General features: G+C 34.7%; 1 protein-coding gene across 5 annotated transcripts in view; it reads left to right on the top strand.

Annotated features, from left to right (window-relative positions):
- The window catches only part of Ecpas (Ecm29 proteasome adaptor and scaffold), a 117,454-nt gene that overhangs the window by 56,721 nt on the left and 43,306 nt on the right, over positions 1-17,427 (top strand). For all 5 annotated transcript variants that reach the window (XM_026391119.2, XM_026391117.2, XM_026391115.2 and 2 more), the window contains 9 exons: positions 398-517; positions 7,126-7,211; positions 7,678-7,756; positions 9,650-9,699; positions 10,797-10,863; positions 10,956-11,078; positions 13,314-13,417; positions 15,486-15,609; positions 17,135-17,215. In XM_026391119.2, coding sequence (XP_026246904.2) covers positions 398-517; positions 7,126-7,211; positions 7,678-7,756; positions 9,650-9,699; positions 10,797-10,863; positions 10,956-11,078; positions 13,314-13,417; positions 15,486-15,609; positions 17,135-17,215 — 834 coding nt within the window. The remainder of the gene's footprint in view (positions 1-397; positions 518-7,125; positions 7,212-7,677; positions 7,757-9,649; positions 9,700-10,796; positions 10,864-10,955; positions 11,079-13,313; positions 13,418-15,485; positions 15,610-17,134; positions 17,216-17,427) is intronic.

Here is a 17,427-nt window from a genome sequence, read left to right as displayed (position 1 = left end):
TCATACAAGCTGGATCTTATTACATTACTTCAACTAAAATAACCTATCACAGCAGACTAAGTGCAGAAGAATACATAAGAATCCATTTCTCTTCTAGTAAAATGGCTGTTGAAGATGTTTGCAAAAAGTGTAAACAGTGCTACTCCTTTGGTGTAGTGTTTTTGATAAAATAGCTATTTTTCATAAAAAAGTTTTTTAAGAAAATATATAATGAGTTCATTAATGTTTCTGAGTAAATAAACATTTTAAAAAATTTTCAGTTTTAATATATAATACCATGCTGACAGGTTATACTGATGGAAATAACAGTTTTTTTTGAGTCGTTAGTAATTTTCAAGAGTATAAGATGATAAATGATTTTGAAATGCTGACTTATAATCATACATACTTCTTTCAGGGAGCAGTTCTGAAGCCAGAGCTGAAAAGGGACCCAGTTAGTACTAGAGTCAAGTTAAAGATTGTCCCTCATCTCCTTCGCTCTAGACAAGCTGCTGAAACTTTCCCAGCTAACATTCAGGTAATTTATTTCTTTCAGAGCAAAATGTCCTCAGGTCTTTTTAATTAGAGAAAGAACTCTGTTAAGGGATATTCAAGAGGTACGTTGATATATAGAAAAGATTAATGAGACTCTATCTTTTTTTCCTATCTTAAACTTAGCTATAGAAATGATTTTTTAAAAACTTCAAAGTATATATTCTACATATGGTTTCCATTCACCTTAAATGTATGGTGACATTCCTCTTCAAACAGTGTGTGTGTGGGTGTCTCTGTGTGTGTGTGTGTTTTCTCCAAAAATGGTACCATCAGAAATTCAAGTCAGTAAAGTGAATGAACTTTATCATCCTTACCTGAAGCCTACATGAAGGCAATGGCCAATTCCTCCTGATTTTGTCTTCCTAATGTTTTCATCTTTCCTCTATACCTAATGCTAAAATGAATACAGACTCTTCTTTTTTTGGTTATTGCAGAATTCTTCTATCCTCTTCACTTTAGTTTGGTTCATAGTCAGTCAGTTTTTTCTGTTATCACCAGAGTTATCTTTGCAATTTGAAATCCTTTTTGGTGAAGTTTGCAGGTTCATTTACAAAAGACCTTGCTTTGGGGCTGGGGTTGTGGCTCAGAGGTGGAGCACTCACCTACCATGCGTGAGGCACTAGGTTCGATCCTCAGCACCACATAAAAATAAAATAAAGATATTGTGTCCACCCATAACTAAAAAAATAAATTAAAAAAAAAAGACCTTGGGCTGGGGATGTGGCTCAAGCGGTAGCGCGCTCGCCTGGCATGCGTGCGGCCCGGGTTCGATCCTCAGTACCACACACAAACAAAGAAGTTGTGTCTGCCAAAAACTAAAAAATAAATATTGAAAATTCTCCCCCCCCCTCCTCTCTCACTCTCTCTTAAAAAAAAAAATAATTAAAAAAAAGACCTTGCCTTTTATTCAAATCATGACCAACTCAACATTGGAGATAGTTTGTGTTATATTTTTTCTATTCTAATTATTTGCTTTTTTAAAAAATTTTTTAATTGTGATAAAATACACACAAATTTTACCATCTTGATCATTTTAAGTATATAGTTCAGTGATATTAAATACATTTGTAATGTTGTATAATCATCACTGCCCATCTCTATAATTCGTCATCTTACAATACAGAAACTCTGCTCATTAAATAGTAACCCCTCATTCCAATTGCCCTGTAGCCTCTGGCAACTACCGTTCCGCTTTTTGTGTCTATGAATTGATTGCTCTAGGTACCTTTTTTAAGTGAAATCATACAGTATTTGTCTTTTCGTGATTAGCTTATTTTACTAGTATAATGTCCTTAAGGTTAATCCATATTGTAACATGTATCAAGAATTCCTTTCTTGTAGGGCTGGGGATATAGCTCAGTTGGTAGAGTGCTTGCCTTGCATATACAAGACCCAGGCCCTGGGTTCAGTCCCCAGTACCACACACACAAAAAATCTTCCTTGTTGAGGCTGAATATCCCATTTACTTGTCAATGGACACTTGGGTTGCCTCCATATTTTAACTTTCATGAATTATGCTGCCATGAACATGAATGTATAAATATCTCTTTGTAACCTTGTTTCAAATTGTTTTGCCTGTACACCCAGAAATGGTGTTGCTGGATTATATGGTAGTTTTCATTTTTTGAGGAATTGCCATACTATTTTCCACATTGGCTGTACCATTTTACATTTCCACCTTCAGTACACAAGGGTTTCAATTTCTTCATATGCTCTTCAACACTTATATTCTAGTTTTTGGATAGTATCCTTCATATGTGTATGAGATGGTATTTCTTTGTAGTTTTCATGTACTTTTTGGTTCTCTGTGTGTGTGTGTGTGTGTGTCTTGTCTTTTCTTCTTTTGTCATTTTTCCTTTTCTTTTGATTTTGAGACAAGGTCTTGTTATGTTGCCAAAATTGTCCTCATCCCTGTGCTCAACTTATTTTTCTACCTCAGCCTCCCAAGTCTATTTTTGAAGTTTTTTTTTTGTTGTTGTTGTTCACTTTTGGAGTTCTTTTAATAACTCTGGATATTAATCCCATATCTGATATATTATTTGGAATTATTTTTATCCATTCTGTGAGTTGCCCTTTTTTTTTCTTTTGGTATTTTCTTTGGATGCATGTAAGTTTAAATTTTTGTGAAGTTCAGTTTGTTATTTTTGTTGTTCTTGCCTGCCTTTGATGTCATATTCAGAACATCATTGCTGTGAAGTTTTGTATTTTCTTCTGAGTTTTGTAGTTTTAGGTCTTACAGTTACATCTTTGATGCATTTGGTTTTTGTATGCGATGTTAAGAAAGCGTCTGGCTTCATTCTTTTGCACGTGGATATCCAGTTTTCCCAACACATTTTAATTTGTAATAATACCTACCTCAGAGCAGTGTTGTGAGGACTGATGGAATAATATCTAGAAAGTTTAGAACACAGAGGCTAATACTCATTCAGTTATTAAGTTCTCAGTAAATGGTGAAAGGTTAGAAGTTATTTCTCTTCTGGTCTCATATCTTGCCACCCTTTGCCTTGCACCTTATGCTCTAATAAAAGATGCTAGCTCCTTAAATCTGCTGTTTTCATGGCTCTGTTTCCACTCAGGATGCTTCCTCTGCCTGGCATAGAGGCTGCCTTTGCCCTTTTAGCCTGGTAAACATCTACTCATATTTCAGTGTTTGTTCAAGTGTGCCACCTCCTGTCTGCCTCTCCTTCCATTTAATTCCAAGCTATCCTTTCTATGCATAGTGGGCACAGACTTATGCCTAGCAGAAGGTACTTTAATATTTGCTAATTTCAGATATACTCTTCTGTGTCTTCATAACCATAAAATTGCCACAGAACTTCTTAGATTGCAGTTTCCAAGCACTATTTCCCAGGCAGTGCCTTGATAATTTTGGTTCAGAAAATGTGGTTGCAGTAACAATATATTACAGTGTAAGCTGCTAGGATTTTGGGACAAAATATCATCTTTGTATAAGTTTATACTTTATTTCTACTTATTTTTATATGTTTTGAAAATAAGTATAGCTAACATCAAGCATTCCACAGACAAAAATCATTGTTTGCTGCTCATTAATGTTCTCCATTTTCTTATATTTTCATTTCTAATCAGAGAATCCTCCAAGATGACATTCAGAGGAATCTCCTCTTTCCTGATACACTTTTAAGTAGGCATGTGTTACCTCATGTTGATTTTGAACACATGACAGCACCAACCACAATTCTTTACTTGTGTGCAATTTAAATTTTATTTTTTCCCCGCAGAACGTTAATGTTCTAATTAACTCCTTTGCTTTTATTATCTATATAACATGACATTATCAGATTGTTCTTAAAAATTTTTGTATCTCTGGTTATATTTGTCTTCTTTCATTTTTTTTTTTTTTTTTTGTGTGTGTGTATAAAAGAGAGACCTTTATTTCATAAGAGTTGGTGCTAAATTTCAAACATAGAGCAGTAGTTTCTGGAATGTCCCAGTTTTTTTTTTTTTTTTAAATTAGGTATGTATGACGGTAGAATGCATTTTGATTAATTGTACACAATTGCTGTACAACTTTACATTTCTATGTAGTGTCTCATTATGTGTGCAGTCATATGTGCACCTAGGGTAATGATGTCCATCTCATTCCACCATCTTTCTTACCCCTGTACCCCTTCCCCACCCCTTCCTCCCCTTTGCCCCATCAAAGTTCCTTTATTTTCCCCACACACTCCCTTATTATGGATCAAAATCCATTTATCAGAGACATTTGGCCTTTGGTTTTTGGGATTGGCTTACTTTGCTTCGCATGATATTCTCCACCACCATTCATTTATCTCCACATGCCATGATTTTATTCCTTTGTGCATGTATACCACATTTTCTTTATCCATTCATCTATTGAATGGCATCTAGGTTGCTTCCACAGTTTAGCTGTTGTGAATTGAGCTGCTATAAACATTGATGTGGCTATGTTACTGTAGTATGCTGATTTTGAATCCTTTGGGTATAGACCAAGGAGTGGGATAGCTGGGTTAAACGATGGTTCCATTCCAAGTTTTCTAAGGAATCTCCATACTGCTTTCCAGATTCGTTACACCAATTTGCAGTCCCACCAGCAGTGAATGTGCCTTTTTCTTCACATCCTTGCTAACATTTATTGTTGTCTGTATTCTTGATAACTGCCATTCTGACTGGCGTGAGATGAAATCTTAGAGTGGTTTTGATTTGCATTTCTCTAACTAATAGAGATGTTGAACATTTTTTCATGTATTTGTTGATTGAATGTATAAAATCTGTATGCAACAAAATGAAACTAAACTCCTATCTCTCACCATGTGCAAAACTCAATTCAAAATGGATCATGGACCTAGGAATTAGATCAGAGAGCCTGCGCCTAATAGAGAAAAAAGTAAGCCCAAATCTTCATCACATAGGATTAGGACCCAACTTGCTTAACGAGAGTCTTAAAGTGCAAGAAATAAAATCAAGAATTAATAAATGGGATAGATTCAAACTAAAAAGCTTCTTCTCAGCAAAAGAAACAAACAATGAGTTGAAGAGAGAGCCTATATTTTGGGAGCAAATGTTTGCCACACTCACATCAGAGCACTAATTTCCAGGATATATAAAGAACTTAAAAAACTTAATACCAAGTAACAAACTAACCCAATCAATAAACGGGCTAATGCAGCAGTCTGGCTGGGCACAGTTCACGAGCCACTTGTCAAGTAGATACGAACTTTATTTTTAGAACACACCACACTGCACCACACTCAGAGCCCAACTGCCACCACCGGCTTCTGGTGAGCCTCTCAATCCCCCCACTCCTCCCGAGGCCGATTGGCTGGGTCGTGTAGGCGGAGCCAAAAGAGTCCCCCAATGAGCAGTTCCATGGTCTGAAAGGTCGGGGAAACAGCCCAATGAGCATCACCGCAGAGGAGCCTATCAGCTGGCAGCTGGAAGTTTGCTGGGGCTGCCGTGAGCCAATCAGCTGGAAGTTGGCTGGGGCCCGCTTTGGCTGTGGCTCTCAACAGGCTAAGGAGCTGAACAGACACTTCTGAAGAAGATATACATTCGATCAACAAATATATGAAAAAATGTTCAAAATCTCTTATCATTTAAAAAAAATAGTAATTTTTTAGTTGTAGTTAGACACAATACCTTTTTTTCCACTTATTTATATGTGATGCTGAGGATTGAACCCAGGGTCTCGCATGTGCAAGGTGAGTGCTCTACCACTGAGCCACAACCCCAGCCCTCTGTATCATTTTTGGTGTAGTCTTAACTCCTCAATAAGACTGAGTGCCTTGATAGCAGTGCTTGCTTAAAAAAAAAAAAAAAAAAAAAACCCAAACTGTAGGTACCTAGTAATTTATAAACCCAGATACTCAGTGCAGATCTGTAGCCGCTGCCGCCATCATCATCATCATCATCATTTTGGAAGTAGGGGTCAAACCCAGGGCTTTGCGAATGCAAGGCAGTCACTTTGCTACTGAGCTACATCCTAGCCCTGGAGCCCACTTATTGTTAAATAAGGTGGGCATTGGTAGTTTTAGGAACAGGGGTATTTTATGTGTAAGAATAATCTTTCCTACAAAAAGTATGAATTTGTTTTAGCCAGCTTTTTTGCTTTTGCAACTAAAAGACCCTATGAGAACAATTGTAGAGGAGCAAAAATTTATTTTGGGTTTCGGAGGTCTTAATCCATAGAGAGCAGTCTTTTCCTTGGGGCTCAAGATGAGGCTGAACAAAATCATGGCAGAAGTGTGGAAGAGAGAAGCAGCTCACATGATGATAAGAAAGCAGAGAGAGAGAGAGAGAGAGGAATGATAGAGAGAGAGAGAGAGAGACTCCACTTAACTAAAGCCACACCGCCCCACTGCCTACCTCCTCCAGCCACAGCCTCCCTGCCTTCGATTATCACTCAGTTAATCGGTATCAGGGGATTGATTCACTGATTGGATTAAGACTCTTGCAACCCAATCATTTCTCTGAACCTGTTGAATTGTCTCAAGTATGAGCTTTTGGATATACCTTATATCTAAACCATAACAGAATTTGAGGGGTTTACATATCTTTTGTGTTGGTGTTTAGTATTGGAACTTGTTGGATGCCACTCAGGACTCATCTATCTATTTATCTTTCTTTCTTTTTCTCTTTCTCTCTTTGTTTCTTTTTCCTTTGGCATTTTAGACACCTATTTCCTGACCAAACACTTATGAAATGTTTTCTGTGAAGTTTTATTATAATTTGTTTTGAATGACTAGATGTAATTAAGAAACCTAATTCTCCCCAAATGATCTTGTCTGCTAGTGTTCCCTGTGTTGTGTGGAATGGTGGGAGTGGTAACTTCTGCAGTGCGAACTCAGAATTGTTTCTTAATGGTAGCCTACATGTTTTGCAGACTTCTGAGATCAACCTCAAGTCTCTCTTTGTTTCATCACAAGCTATTAAAAGAACTTCTAATTGGCTAAGTTGGTCAGCTAATAGTATAGTGTTTATATTAAGTTAAGAACTGCATTAATATTGAAGAACAAGACATATAAAATGTCTAATAGTGCATCCTGACTGTTTGAAAATAGTAAATTTTTATTTTTTTTAATTGATGTCCTTGACTTTGTCCCTTTTACATAGGTGGTATATGATGGACTTTTTGGTACAAATACAAATTCAAAATTAAGAACATTATCCCTGCAATTTGTACATCACATTTGTATAACGTAAGTTCTTTGATCAATCTATCTATCTATCTATCTATCTATCTATCTATCTATCTATCTATCTGGGACCTGGGATTGAACTCAGGGACGCTTAACGACTGAGCCACATCCCCAGCCCTTTTTAATTTTATTTAGAATCTTAGGGCCTTGCTAAGTTGCTGGGGCTGGCTTTGAACTCACAATCTTCCTGCCTCAGACTCCTGAGATGCTGGGATTACAGGCATGTGTCGCTATGCCTGGCTTGAACTATTTTAATTGTAAAGTTTTTAACTGCTGGAATGATCAAATGACTTAAGTGTACTTTTTTAAAAAACCCATCTTAACTAGAAAGAAATAATTTGTTTAAGAATTTTCAGATTTTAATAGATAATTTTATTTATTTCACTTGTCTCTAATTATTTTAAGTAATCATCTGAAAAGATATGCAATTCATATCTCTCTTTGTGTATGTGTGTTTTTTCAAAAGCTGTCCAGAAATCAAGATTAAGCCGTTAGGTCCAATGCTTTTGAATGGCCTCACTAAACTAATCAATGAATATAAAGAAGTAAGTGCCTTAACTTTGAAATTTTACATTTTATATTATAAAGGATTTTCTATGGTAAATCTTTCTAGTTTGTTTATAGAGTTAAGATTTGCTATCTATTATTCATTGTTTCTTTTTTACTTGAAGTAGTGAAATTTCAGAAACTATTGCCATTTTCTGCTTTTTATTTTTTTAAAGAAATAAGTGCTAAAATTGATACAAGTCTTGAGGGTTCATACCACTTCTTTAAATAAGATATTTTTAAATTAAATTCATTTTATGCTGCTTCTGTGTACCATGCAAAAATGAAAAGGGTTAGTTTAAGTTAATTTTATGATTTATTTCCATATGGAAGTATTTGGCTTTTCTACTTTTACTAGGAAAGAGTTAATTTTTAGGGGCTGAGAGTTTATTGATTTGAAATTCTATCAAAACATGCATTCAGTAAATTTTTGATTCCTTAAGCTAAGTGGGATGAGGATACCTCGGATTACAGATTTTTGAATCTTGTTTTTCCTACTATATTTCTCTGTTTCTCTTACCATCTCCACTATTTCAGGAGAATTTGCTAAAAAAAAAAAAAGGTAAGGTTTCAAGAACTCTAGTTAGCCTGTATTTCTTCAGTCTTACCTAAATATGAATGCATGTTTGCAGTAGTAGAGTGAGATCAAGATCTTGCTGTTGAAAATTAGAATTGAATTTTAGTTTTGTTCTTTAGTGAATTACTTAAATTCTTAGGACCACTGTCCTTTATGAGAAAAATTCAAATAATAGTATTACCCCACTGAATTATTGTAAAGATAAAATGAGTCAACACATAAATTGTTCAGCACAGTGAAGGAATATTAACAAATATTATTGATGGAAAACTGTTCACTTGTCATGCAGCTGTGCCTGACTTCTAGCTTTTTCTCCTACTGAAAAATCCCTGTATGGTTTTTAAGGCCTAAGGAAACTTTACATTAATTTATGGGTAGATAATCGGATGCTTTGAAGTGGTTGGTAGAAATAAAAATGCTTTGGGGCTTTCGGAGAGAACTATATATTTCAAAATAGTTTAGAGAGTCCAGATAAACCATGAGAGTCTAGTCCTCCTACTTCCAGGTGACATCTGCAAGCCTTCTTGACATATGTATTCTTGAGTGGCTCTTCAGATGTGGAAGGGTGAATCCTAGGTTAAATGTATAAATTTCACCTTGCAGAAATTTGTTACTATTTAGAGTAATCAGTCAGACTGCTGGTTTTCATAAAATTGTGTCTGAATTTTCAGGAGGGAACTTCACCAATTTACTTGATGACTCTGACCCTCTTAATTTTCTATGGTAGAAGATATAAGAGGAAGCTCTTCATTGTAGTGCAGATTTTTAGAAAATCACACTATAGCTTACTGCAATCTGGTGAGAGAGGGAGGATCTTACTTATATTAGTGATATTAGTGATGAATGTTCTAATAAGTTAAGCTGTTTTCCTAGTGTGTTGAAGATGGATTTTGGTGTTTGCAGGATGCATGGTGTTGAAAATATCCTGCACTTAGCACCAGCTAAGAGAAACCTTCTATAGATGATCACTGCATTTTCCTTTTGGAATAGGTTGGGAAGGAAAGGGTTTTCTTTTCTTTTTTCTTTTTTTCAAATTGTCATTTGTTTGTTTTCGTTGCTGTTTTTTTGTTTTTCCTTTTTATACTGTGATGGATGCTGGGTTTGAACCTTTTTTGTTGTTGTTCAGATGCTATTATCATGTAGTTAGAGTGAGATCTAGATTTAGCAAGAAGTAAAATAATGCATGTAATTGCAGCGAAAAGGTTTTGCTGTTTACTTTGTTTTGTCTGTTTTTTCTTTTCTTTTTTCTTTTCCTTTTCTTTCTTTCTTTCTTTCTTTTCTTTCTTTCTTTTTTTTTTTTTTTTTTAATTTTAAGGACCCTAAACTACTGTCAATGGCATATTCAGCTGTTGGAAAACTCTCCAGGTGAGTAAACTCTTTTTCAGTGGGAAATATCCTGTTGGTAAACTGAGAAAAAACTGGCATTTAATAATTAATGCTGAATAAATTTGTTGTGATTCTGAAAGGAAATGTATTTTAATGGCCATTAGTTGTTTAGAAAACTCTTCCTTTTGTAGAAGAAAGAAAATGTAAGACATTTAAATTTACATTTGAAGATGTATTACCATAAAAATGTATTCTTCCAATGGGATTTTGAACTGAATTGCATGATAATGGGTTAGAATTTTTGTCCCTTACAGACTTTTGATTGACCTTAAGTGTTCTTATTGCTACTAACCACTAAATTCTAAAATCCCTATGGTCATTTTTGTCTAGTGATTCTTTTTTTTTGTGTTTATATTGTTCTTCTTCTTTTTTTTTTCAAAGAGAGAGAGAATTTTTAATATTTATTTGTATGTGGTGCTGAGGATGCCAGGCGAGTGGCTACTGCTTGAGCCACATCCCCAGCCCTATATTGTTATTCTAAATAGCCCTGTTTTCAAAGATAGATTTATTTTCTTTTCTGTATGATTCTTCATTCAATTCCTCCTGGTTTTATTTTCCTTCCCTATATTTCAAAGGAAGGACATAAAGATCAAGTGTCCTGCGTGGTACCATATGATGGTTTGGCTCCATGCATAGACTCTATATCTGCTGCTGTAGAATTGATATTGAGCTTTGGGGTTCAGACAAAAACAACCCCAGATCCACTTATGCAGCACAGGGTTTTCACAAACCTTGTCCCTTGTCTGTTGGCACGACCTTAACCTTTAGTTTAAAATACAATTTTGTCTTACCTCTTTTTTTCATGTTAAAATCAGAAATGTTAACTGAATGCATGGAATTTATAGAGGGACTATCTAGAAAAAAATACATATTAATCAAGGGTTGCTTGGATTAGATAGTTGAAGAATTAAATATTTACTTGTAAAAATATTGGGTTCTTGGGGGAAATAATCTAATTATGCTGACACTGTGTTCAGAGATGAAAATATGAGTTTAGGAAAATTTGTGTGTAGTTTCATTTTCTCTTTCATCTCATGAAATTATGATCATAATGATATCGTTATATTTTCTTACAGTCGAATGCCCCATTTATTCACTAAGGATATAGCTCTTGTGCAGCAGCTTTTTGAAGCTCTATGTAAGGTAGGGAAACAGATGGTAAGTTTATACTTTCTGCTTAGATGCACACTTGGAAGTCAAAAGGGAGGGAAACACTGTTTTTATCATCCTTACAGGAAGAGCCTGAGACACGGCTTGCCATACAAGAAGCATTATCTATGATGGTTGGGGCATATAGTTCTTTGGAAGGAGCACAGCGAACTCTGATGGAGGCACTTGTGGCTTCTTACTTAATAAAGGTAGGTCCAACTTTGTGAATGACAGTGGCTGGTAGCATACACATTTTACATTAAAAAAACTTGTTTTTAAGTGGATACAAAAATTATACATATTTATTTATGGGATATGTCACGTTTCAATACATGTATATATTGTGATATTCGAATCAGGGTAAGCATTTCTGTCTTTTCAAACATCTATCTTTTCTTTGTGGTAAAAAATTAAAAATCCTTTCTTCTAGCTTTTCTGAAATATATAGTAAGTTATCATGATCTATAATCACCCTACTATGCAATAGAACACCAGAGCTTATTTCTTCTAACTGTAACTTAGCACCTGTAGACCAACCTTTCCCCATCCTCTATGTCCTCTACTTTGCCTGTCTGGTAACTGCTACTTTACTTTCAACTTCTATGAGATCAGCTTTTTTAGATTTCACATATGAGCAAGATCATGTTGTATTTGAGAGAAAAGCAGAAGGAAAGAAAAACAAGATGCTTATGTCAAAAGTAGTCATCAGGAAGTAATCCAGTACCACCATCCATGTTCTTCCTTCTAGTCCTATTTTTTTCTGGCCAAAGTGGGTGTTCAAACCAGGTACAGTGCTGCACGCCTGTAATCCCAGTGGCTTGGGAAGCTGAGGCAAGAGGATGCGAGTTCAAAGCCAGCCTCAGCAAAAGTGAGGTGCTAAGCAACTCAGTGAGACCCTGTCTCTAAATGAAATACAAAATTGGGCTGGGGATGTGGCTCAGTGGCCGAATGCTCCTGAGTTCAATCCCTGGTACCCCACCTCCCCCTGCAACCAAAAGTGGGAGTTCATAGGAAAATTTGGAGTATCTATAGCTATACATACACATAAGTATAATGTGAATACACAGTATAAAATTAAATATTATATATCTGCTTTAGTGAGTTCTTTGTCCTCCATTTGTACCAATAGAAAGGAGACATTGGAAAAGGGAATATTGCCAAAAATTATTGCTGAGATTAATATAAAATGCTTCCTACTGAATTGAGTTTGACATAATTTAACACATTCTTGATGAGGGAATTCTGAAGATTCCAAAGGTATCTGTTTTCTGTTGAAACACGATAGGATTAAATTTTGCCCTTATGTATGTTCAGAAATCTTACCATATAGAGTACCACTGTCAAATACTTCTGGCGTCCAATTCACATGGTTCATGGTCATATATCACAGACAGTGATTTTTAGGCTTATGTGGAAACTTATTGGAGTAGAATCTCAAAACAAGTATACAAGTATACTTGTATCATGCTTGTAGATGATGGTTTGGTTCATGCAGATCAAATCATGTAGTGGTATTACTAAGCTCAAGTTAATTTCTAAAGGCTGCATTTAAAGCATCCAAACTCTAGGCTAAATCATACAATTTAGACTAGTCTTTAATATCATTGCTCTTAAGTTTAGCTCAAGAATCACTTAACTAGCAAGAATAGCAGAATGGATGGGAAGTATGTGTTGATTAATATCTACTTTATCTCACTTACCTTCGTGGCTACAGAAAGATCTTAGGGGACGATAGATGAGGGTAAAGCTTTAGGATCAGCAGGTGCTGAAACTGCTTTTCTGGTTGAACTTTATATTCATAAATTATTAATCTAAGTTAATATATTCATGTAATTGAATCTTTGCTCTGGTGTCAGTGTTAAATTTAGAGCTAATTTGGAATGTTTCAGGTATTTGCTTCAAATTTTTAGGGATTCCCAGTAATTTCTGTTGATATTTTTTACAAAACACCTGAATTTCATTTGAGTTAGGGAGGTAGAGATATTGCCTGGAAACTGTCACAATGACCCTGGTTCCAAGATTTGGGCTGAATATGTGCAAGTACAGAGTAGATTCTCTAGTTATTGTTTTTGTGGATCTCTTCTGCATTACATGGCAGATGACATTATCTCCTAAAAGTACTCTTTAGGTAATGCTACTGTTCCAAAGACTTTTAAAAAACATAAAGATATTGAACAGGGTTGGTAGAGGTTGTACTTAGTATGGGTGAGGCTCTGGCTTCATTCTGGGCAACCCCTGACCTCACCCCCAAAAAGAGAGCTTGAACAAATAATTTGTTTTGATTTTATTGATTTAGACACATAATTATTGAAATGTCTATTTAAATTTTGAATTGTTTATAATTAACATGATTTATCATAACTAGAATGAGATGCTGATAATTTAATTCTTTTGTTTTTTTTGGTTGGTGGGTGGGTGTCTCTGTGTTTTTATGTGTCCAATAGCCTGAAGTTCAAGTTCGACAAGTGGCTGTGAAATTTGCCAGCACAGTGTTTCCCTCAGATCATATACCTTCCAGATACTTGCTTCTACTAGCTGCAGGAGATCCGTAAGTTTCAAAAGGTGTTAATTTGAATTTGTGTTCATTTTAAATGTATTTGAAAATTACCAAAATTTGTGTTGTTTAATATTTTGGCCTATGAAATTTAGAAACAGTTTATTAAACAGTTAAAAGTATGGCCCTTGATATGACCTATAGTTATATATTGTGTATTTATAGATATTAAATTCTGTAATTGATATGACCTGTAGTCATATACCTATATACTTACAATATTGAATTCTATAATTCAGTAAATAGAATTACACGTATAGATTATATGTATATCTGTATACTGTATATAGATTACATGTATATCTGTAATAAATGATAGATAACATAGAAAACACTTATGAAAATTGTCAGATTCAGATAAAGCAAATTAAACTATATATAATATAATTATATGTCTAAAATCAGGCTCTATAAAAAGAGAAAAAAGGGTTAATGCCAGCGATAGTTTGATATACATATTTTGATATATTGATGAAGTATTTTGTATCTAATATCCTAAATGTTTTAAAATGAGGTATGTATACTGGGTTTTGTATTAATGAATTATAGTGATTATATTTCTAGAGAATATGATATATTTTTCGTTTGTTTAAATGTTTCTGAAATTGGGACATGCCTTTAAAAACCATATGCATATGAAATAGGGTATGTGTGTGTGTGTGTGTGTGTGTGTGTGTGTATTAAAACAACTCTTTTTTCTTTTTTTTTTTTTTGGTACCGGAAATTGAACTCAGGGCACTTGACCCCTGAGCCAAAAAACAACTCTTTTCAAATCTATTATGTTTTTATTGTCTGTGACATTTTGAAATTCATGAAGCACTCCCAATATATTTTATAATACTAAACTATTATTACATGCAGTACTTAAAATTTTTGTGTCTTAAATGAGATTCTTGTAACGAAAAGTCATTTTTGCTGATGAGTGATTTTAAATAAAATTTTGCATCCTTTGATTATTTGAATACCCTTTCCAATAAAACATTTATGTTCTATTTTTTAAAAATGGGAAATTCCTTGATAACAGTTTTCATTATTTGATTATTCTGGTTGGCTGAACAGAATATCTGGTATGTCCTTGATGCCCTTTCCCTATAAATTGCTCTGATTTTTTTTTTGTTTGATAGCTTACCTATTATAGGAATTGACAGATTCTGACTTTGATTTCTGGGTGGCTGTTTCTCACTCATTTGCATTTAATTTGGCTAAAGTGGTTTAGGATTGTTAACCTTGGTTCTGGTGGTCTACTGTTTCTCACTTTTCTACTATAGTTTCTTAGCTAGAGGCCAGAGGGTTCCAGGGCCTGGGAACTGAGGTAGTAAGTAAATCATGTTAAAGTCACTATTTATATACAATGTTAACCTTATCTATAAGGGTTGAAAATAACTTTTATTTACAAAACCAAAGCATAAGTAATTCTACAGTTTTCTTTCTTTAGTTAAAATTGTTCCAGTCAAATGAAAATCTTCTGGCAACTTGAGGCTTTATTTATTAAGTCTTTCTTTTTTTTCCTTTGTAAGGTATTGTTAGGAAAACTACACTCAACTTAGAGTTGGTTATAGACTTAAAATGACCTTTCTGTGTTATCTGAATAAAACTGTTGCTGAGGTCATAGTCTAGTAGGGTGGTCTGAAATTGGTTGGGTTTTACATTTTTAAATATTGTCACTTATCAGTTATCATTATACAGAATTATAGCTGGACTGCACAGAAGTGTAAAACTTAGGGGAGCATAAAGAACATTGGACAATCACTGAATTTTAACATGTTGTCGTTTATGATTTACCTCTAATAAGAATAAAGCACACACATAGATGCTTACATAATGGATTGCAAAACCTATCTTATTTATTTCTGTGAGTTAAAAATCAAAGATACAAACCAGATGATTCTCCAAATTTCATGAAATTTCCAAAAACTTAACTTCTTACATTTTATTGTCTCTTTGTTTACATAGCCAAGAATATATTTAATACATTTGCTCAGAATTCTAGCTGCCAGATAAAATTCCTGTTTACTTTCTGGTTGATGCAATTTATTTTTATTCTTATTTGTCTTTTTGAAAGACGAGAAGAAGTTCATGGAGAAGCACAACGAGTATTAAGATGTCTTCCTGGTAGAAACAAAAAAGAAGGTGCTTCTAAGCAGATGCCTTCTTTCCCAGAAATGGTATATTATATCCAAGAAAAGGTATGGTGCTAGGCTGCAGGTAATTAGCTTGAGACATGTAATGGATGAAAATTTAAAAAAAAAATTTTTTTAAGTGAAAAATGTAACCACCACGGTCAACTATAGTAGTTTTTAGCAGTATTAATATTTACAATGTAGGAGGGAGATACAAAGTGAGGAGAAAAATATAATTCTTAAATTTAATTGATCTGTTTTACCTAAAGAAAATGACTTTTAATTCCTTTCATGATTGTCAACATTTTTAACTATGTTTACATTTTTTTCCCTTGATGCTTAAAAATATATTTCCTTTTTACTTTTATTTTTTGCAGTGCAGGGGATAAGTCCAAAGGCTTGTGCATGCTAGATAAGTGCGCCATCACTGAACTGCACCCCCAGCCCCTCTTTTTTTTTTAAGAATTTTTTTGATATTTATTTTTTAGTTTTCGGTGGACACAACATCTTTATTTTATTTCTATGTGGTGCTGAGGATTGAACCCAGCGCCCCGTGCATGCCAGGCGAGCGCGTTAGCACTTAAGCCACATCCCCAGCTCCCTAGTCCCTCCTTTTAATTTCATTTATTGATTGAATGATAGTGGTGCTGGGAATTAAGCTACATCCCCAGCCCTTTTATTTTGAGATAGGATATATCTAAGTTGCCTAGACTGGCCTTGAACTTTTGTTCCTCCTGTTTTAGCCTCCTGCGTAGCTGTGATTATAGACATTCCTCACTGTGCCTGGCACTCTTTTATATATTTTTAAAAATATTTTTGATATTTATTTTTTAGTTGTTGTTGGACACAATACCTTTCTTTTATTTATTTTTATGTGGTGCTGAGGATTGAACCCAGGGCCTTGAATGTGCTAGGCAAGCACTCTACCACTGAGCCACAACCCCAGCCCTCCTTTTTATTGTTAATAGCACTATTTAGGAATCCTCAGGAAGCAGTTCAGGTGTTTCTCACCACGATTATCCATCTGATTATGCAAATCTCCGCTTTTGCAGGGTGTTTTCTGCTGGTAGATCTGAATATTGCCAGTAAGAATCCATACCCCTGACTATCCCACTTTTTATATCAGTGTTTCTTTGAGTATGTTGGAGGATACCTAACTGTTTTTTACCTCAACTGGTGGTCCTCACTTTTTGCTAGGTGGGCACCTTGAGGGAATTGGAGATCAGTATTATTCTGTTTTTCTTAACAGTCATATTTGTATCCTGAAGATGCCCTATGCTTCTGTTTTTCTCCTACATCCATCTTAATGAATATAACTGGCATTCATTGACTTTGGGTGACTGTGTCAGTAGATATCTGAAGTAGGTTTATTTTTAAATATGCCAGTAAAATGTATGGGGAAAAGGCATCATATCTGCCATTTAGGGATGTGAGGTACATACACAGTCAGCTGGATTAATAGGAAAGGTTTTGACTCTGAAAAGTTGCAAACTTTGGACAGTAAGGTGGCTAGAAATGTTATTTTGAATTGAGGAAAGTCACATGTGCTCCATTCTTCCATAATTGTTTGTTTTGTGTTTATTTTTATTAGGCTTCCCATCGAATGAAAACTCCAGTCAAATACATGACCGGGACTACTGTCCTTCCATTTAATCCAGCAGCATTTGGAGAGGTAGGACTTTGATATACTTCTGTTTGGCTTCCTTTATAGATTCTAAAAGGTAGCTTCACTCCCAAAATGGTATCTGTGATATTGTAGCATTATTGTTCTTTATCAGGAAATTTATTTAAAACAAAACAAAACAATAATTCTGAAAAAACATTATTAGGTAATTGGTATTGTTTTAATTTATGGTTATCTCAGGTTTATTTTATTTACTTTTG

The sequence above is a fragment of the Urocitellus parryii genome, chromosome 4, assembly GCF_045843805.1.
Source record: "Urocitellus parryii isolate mUroPar1 chromosome 4, mUroPar1.hap1, whole genome shotgun sequence".
Lineage (NCBI taxonomy): Eukaryota > Metazoa > Chordata > Mammalia > Rodentia > Sciuridae > Urocitellus > Urocitellus parryii.
Note: the sequence above shows the minus strand (reverse complement) of the source record. Positions and strands in the feature narration are given on the sequence as shown.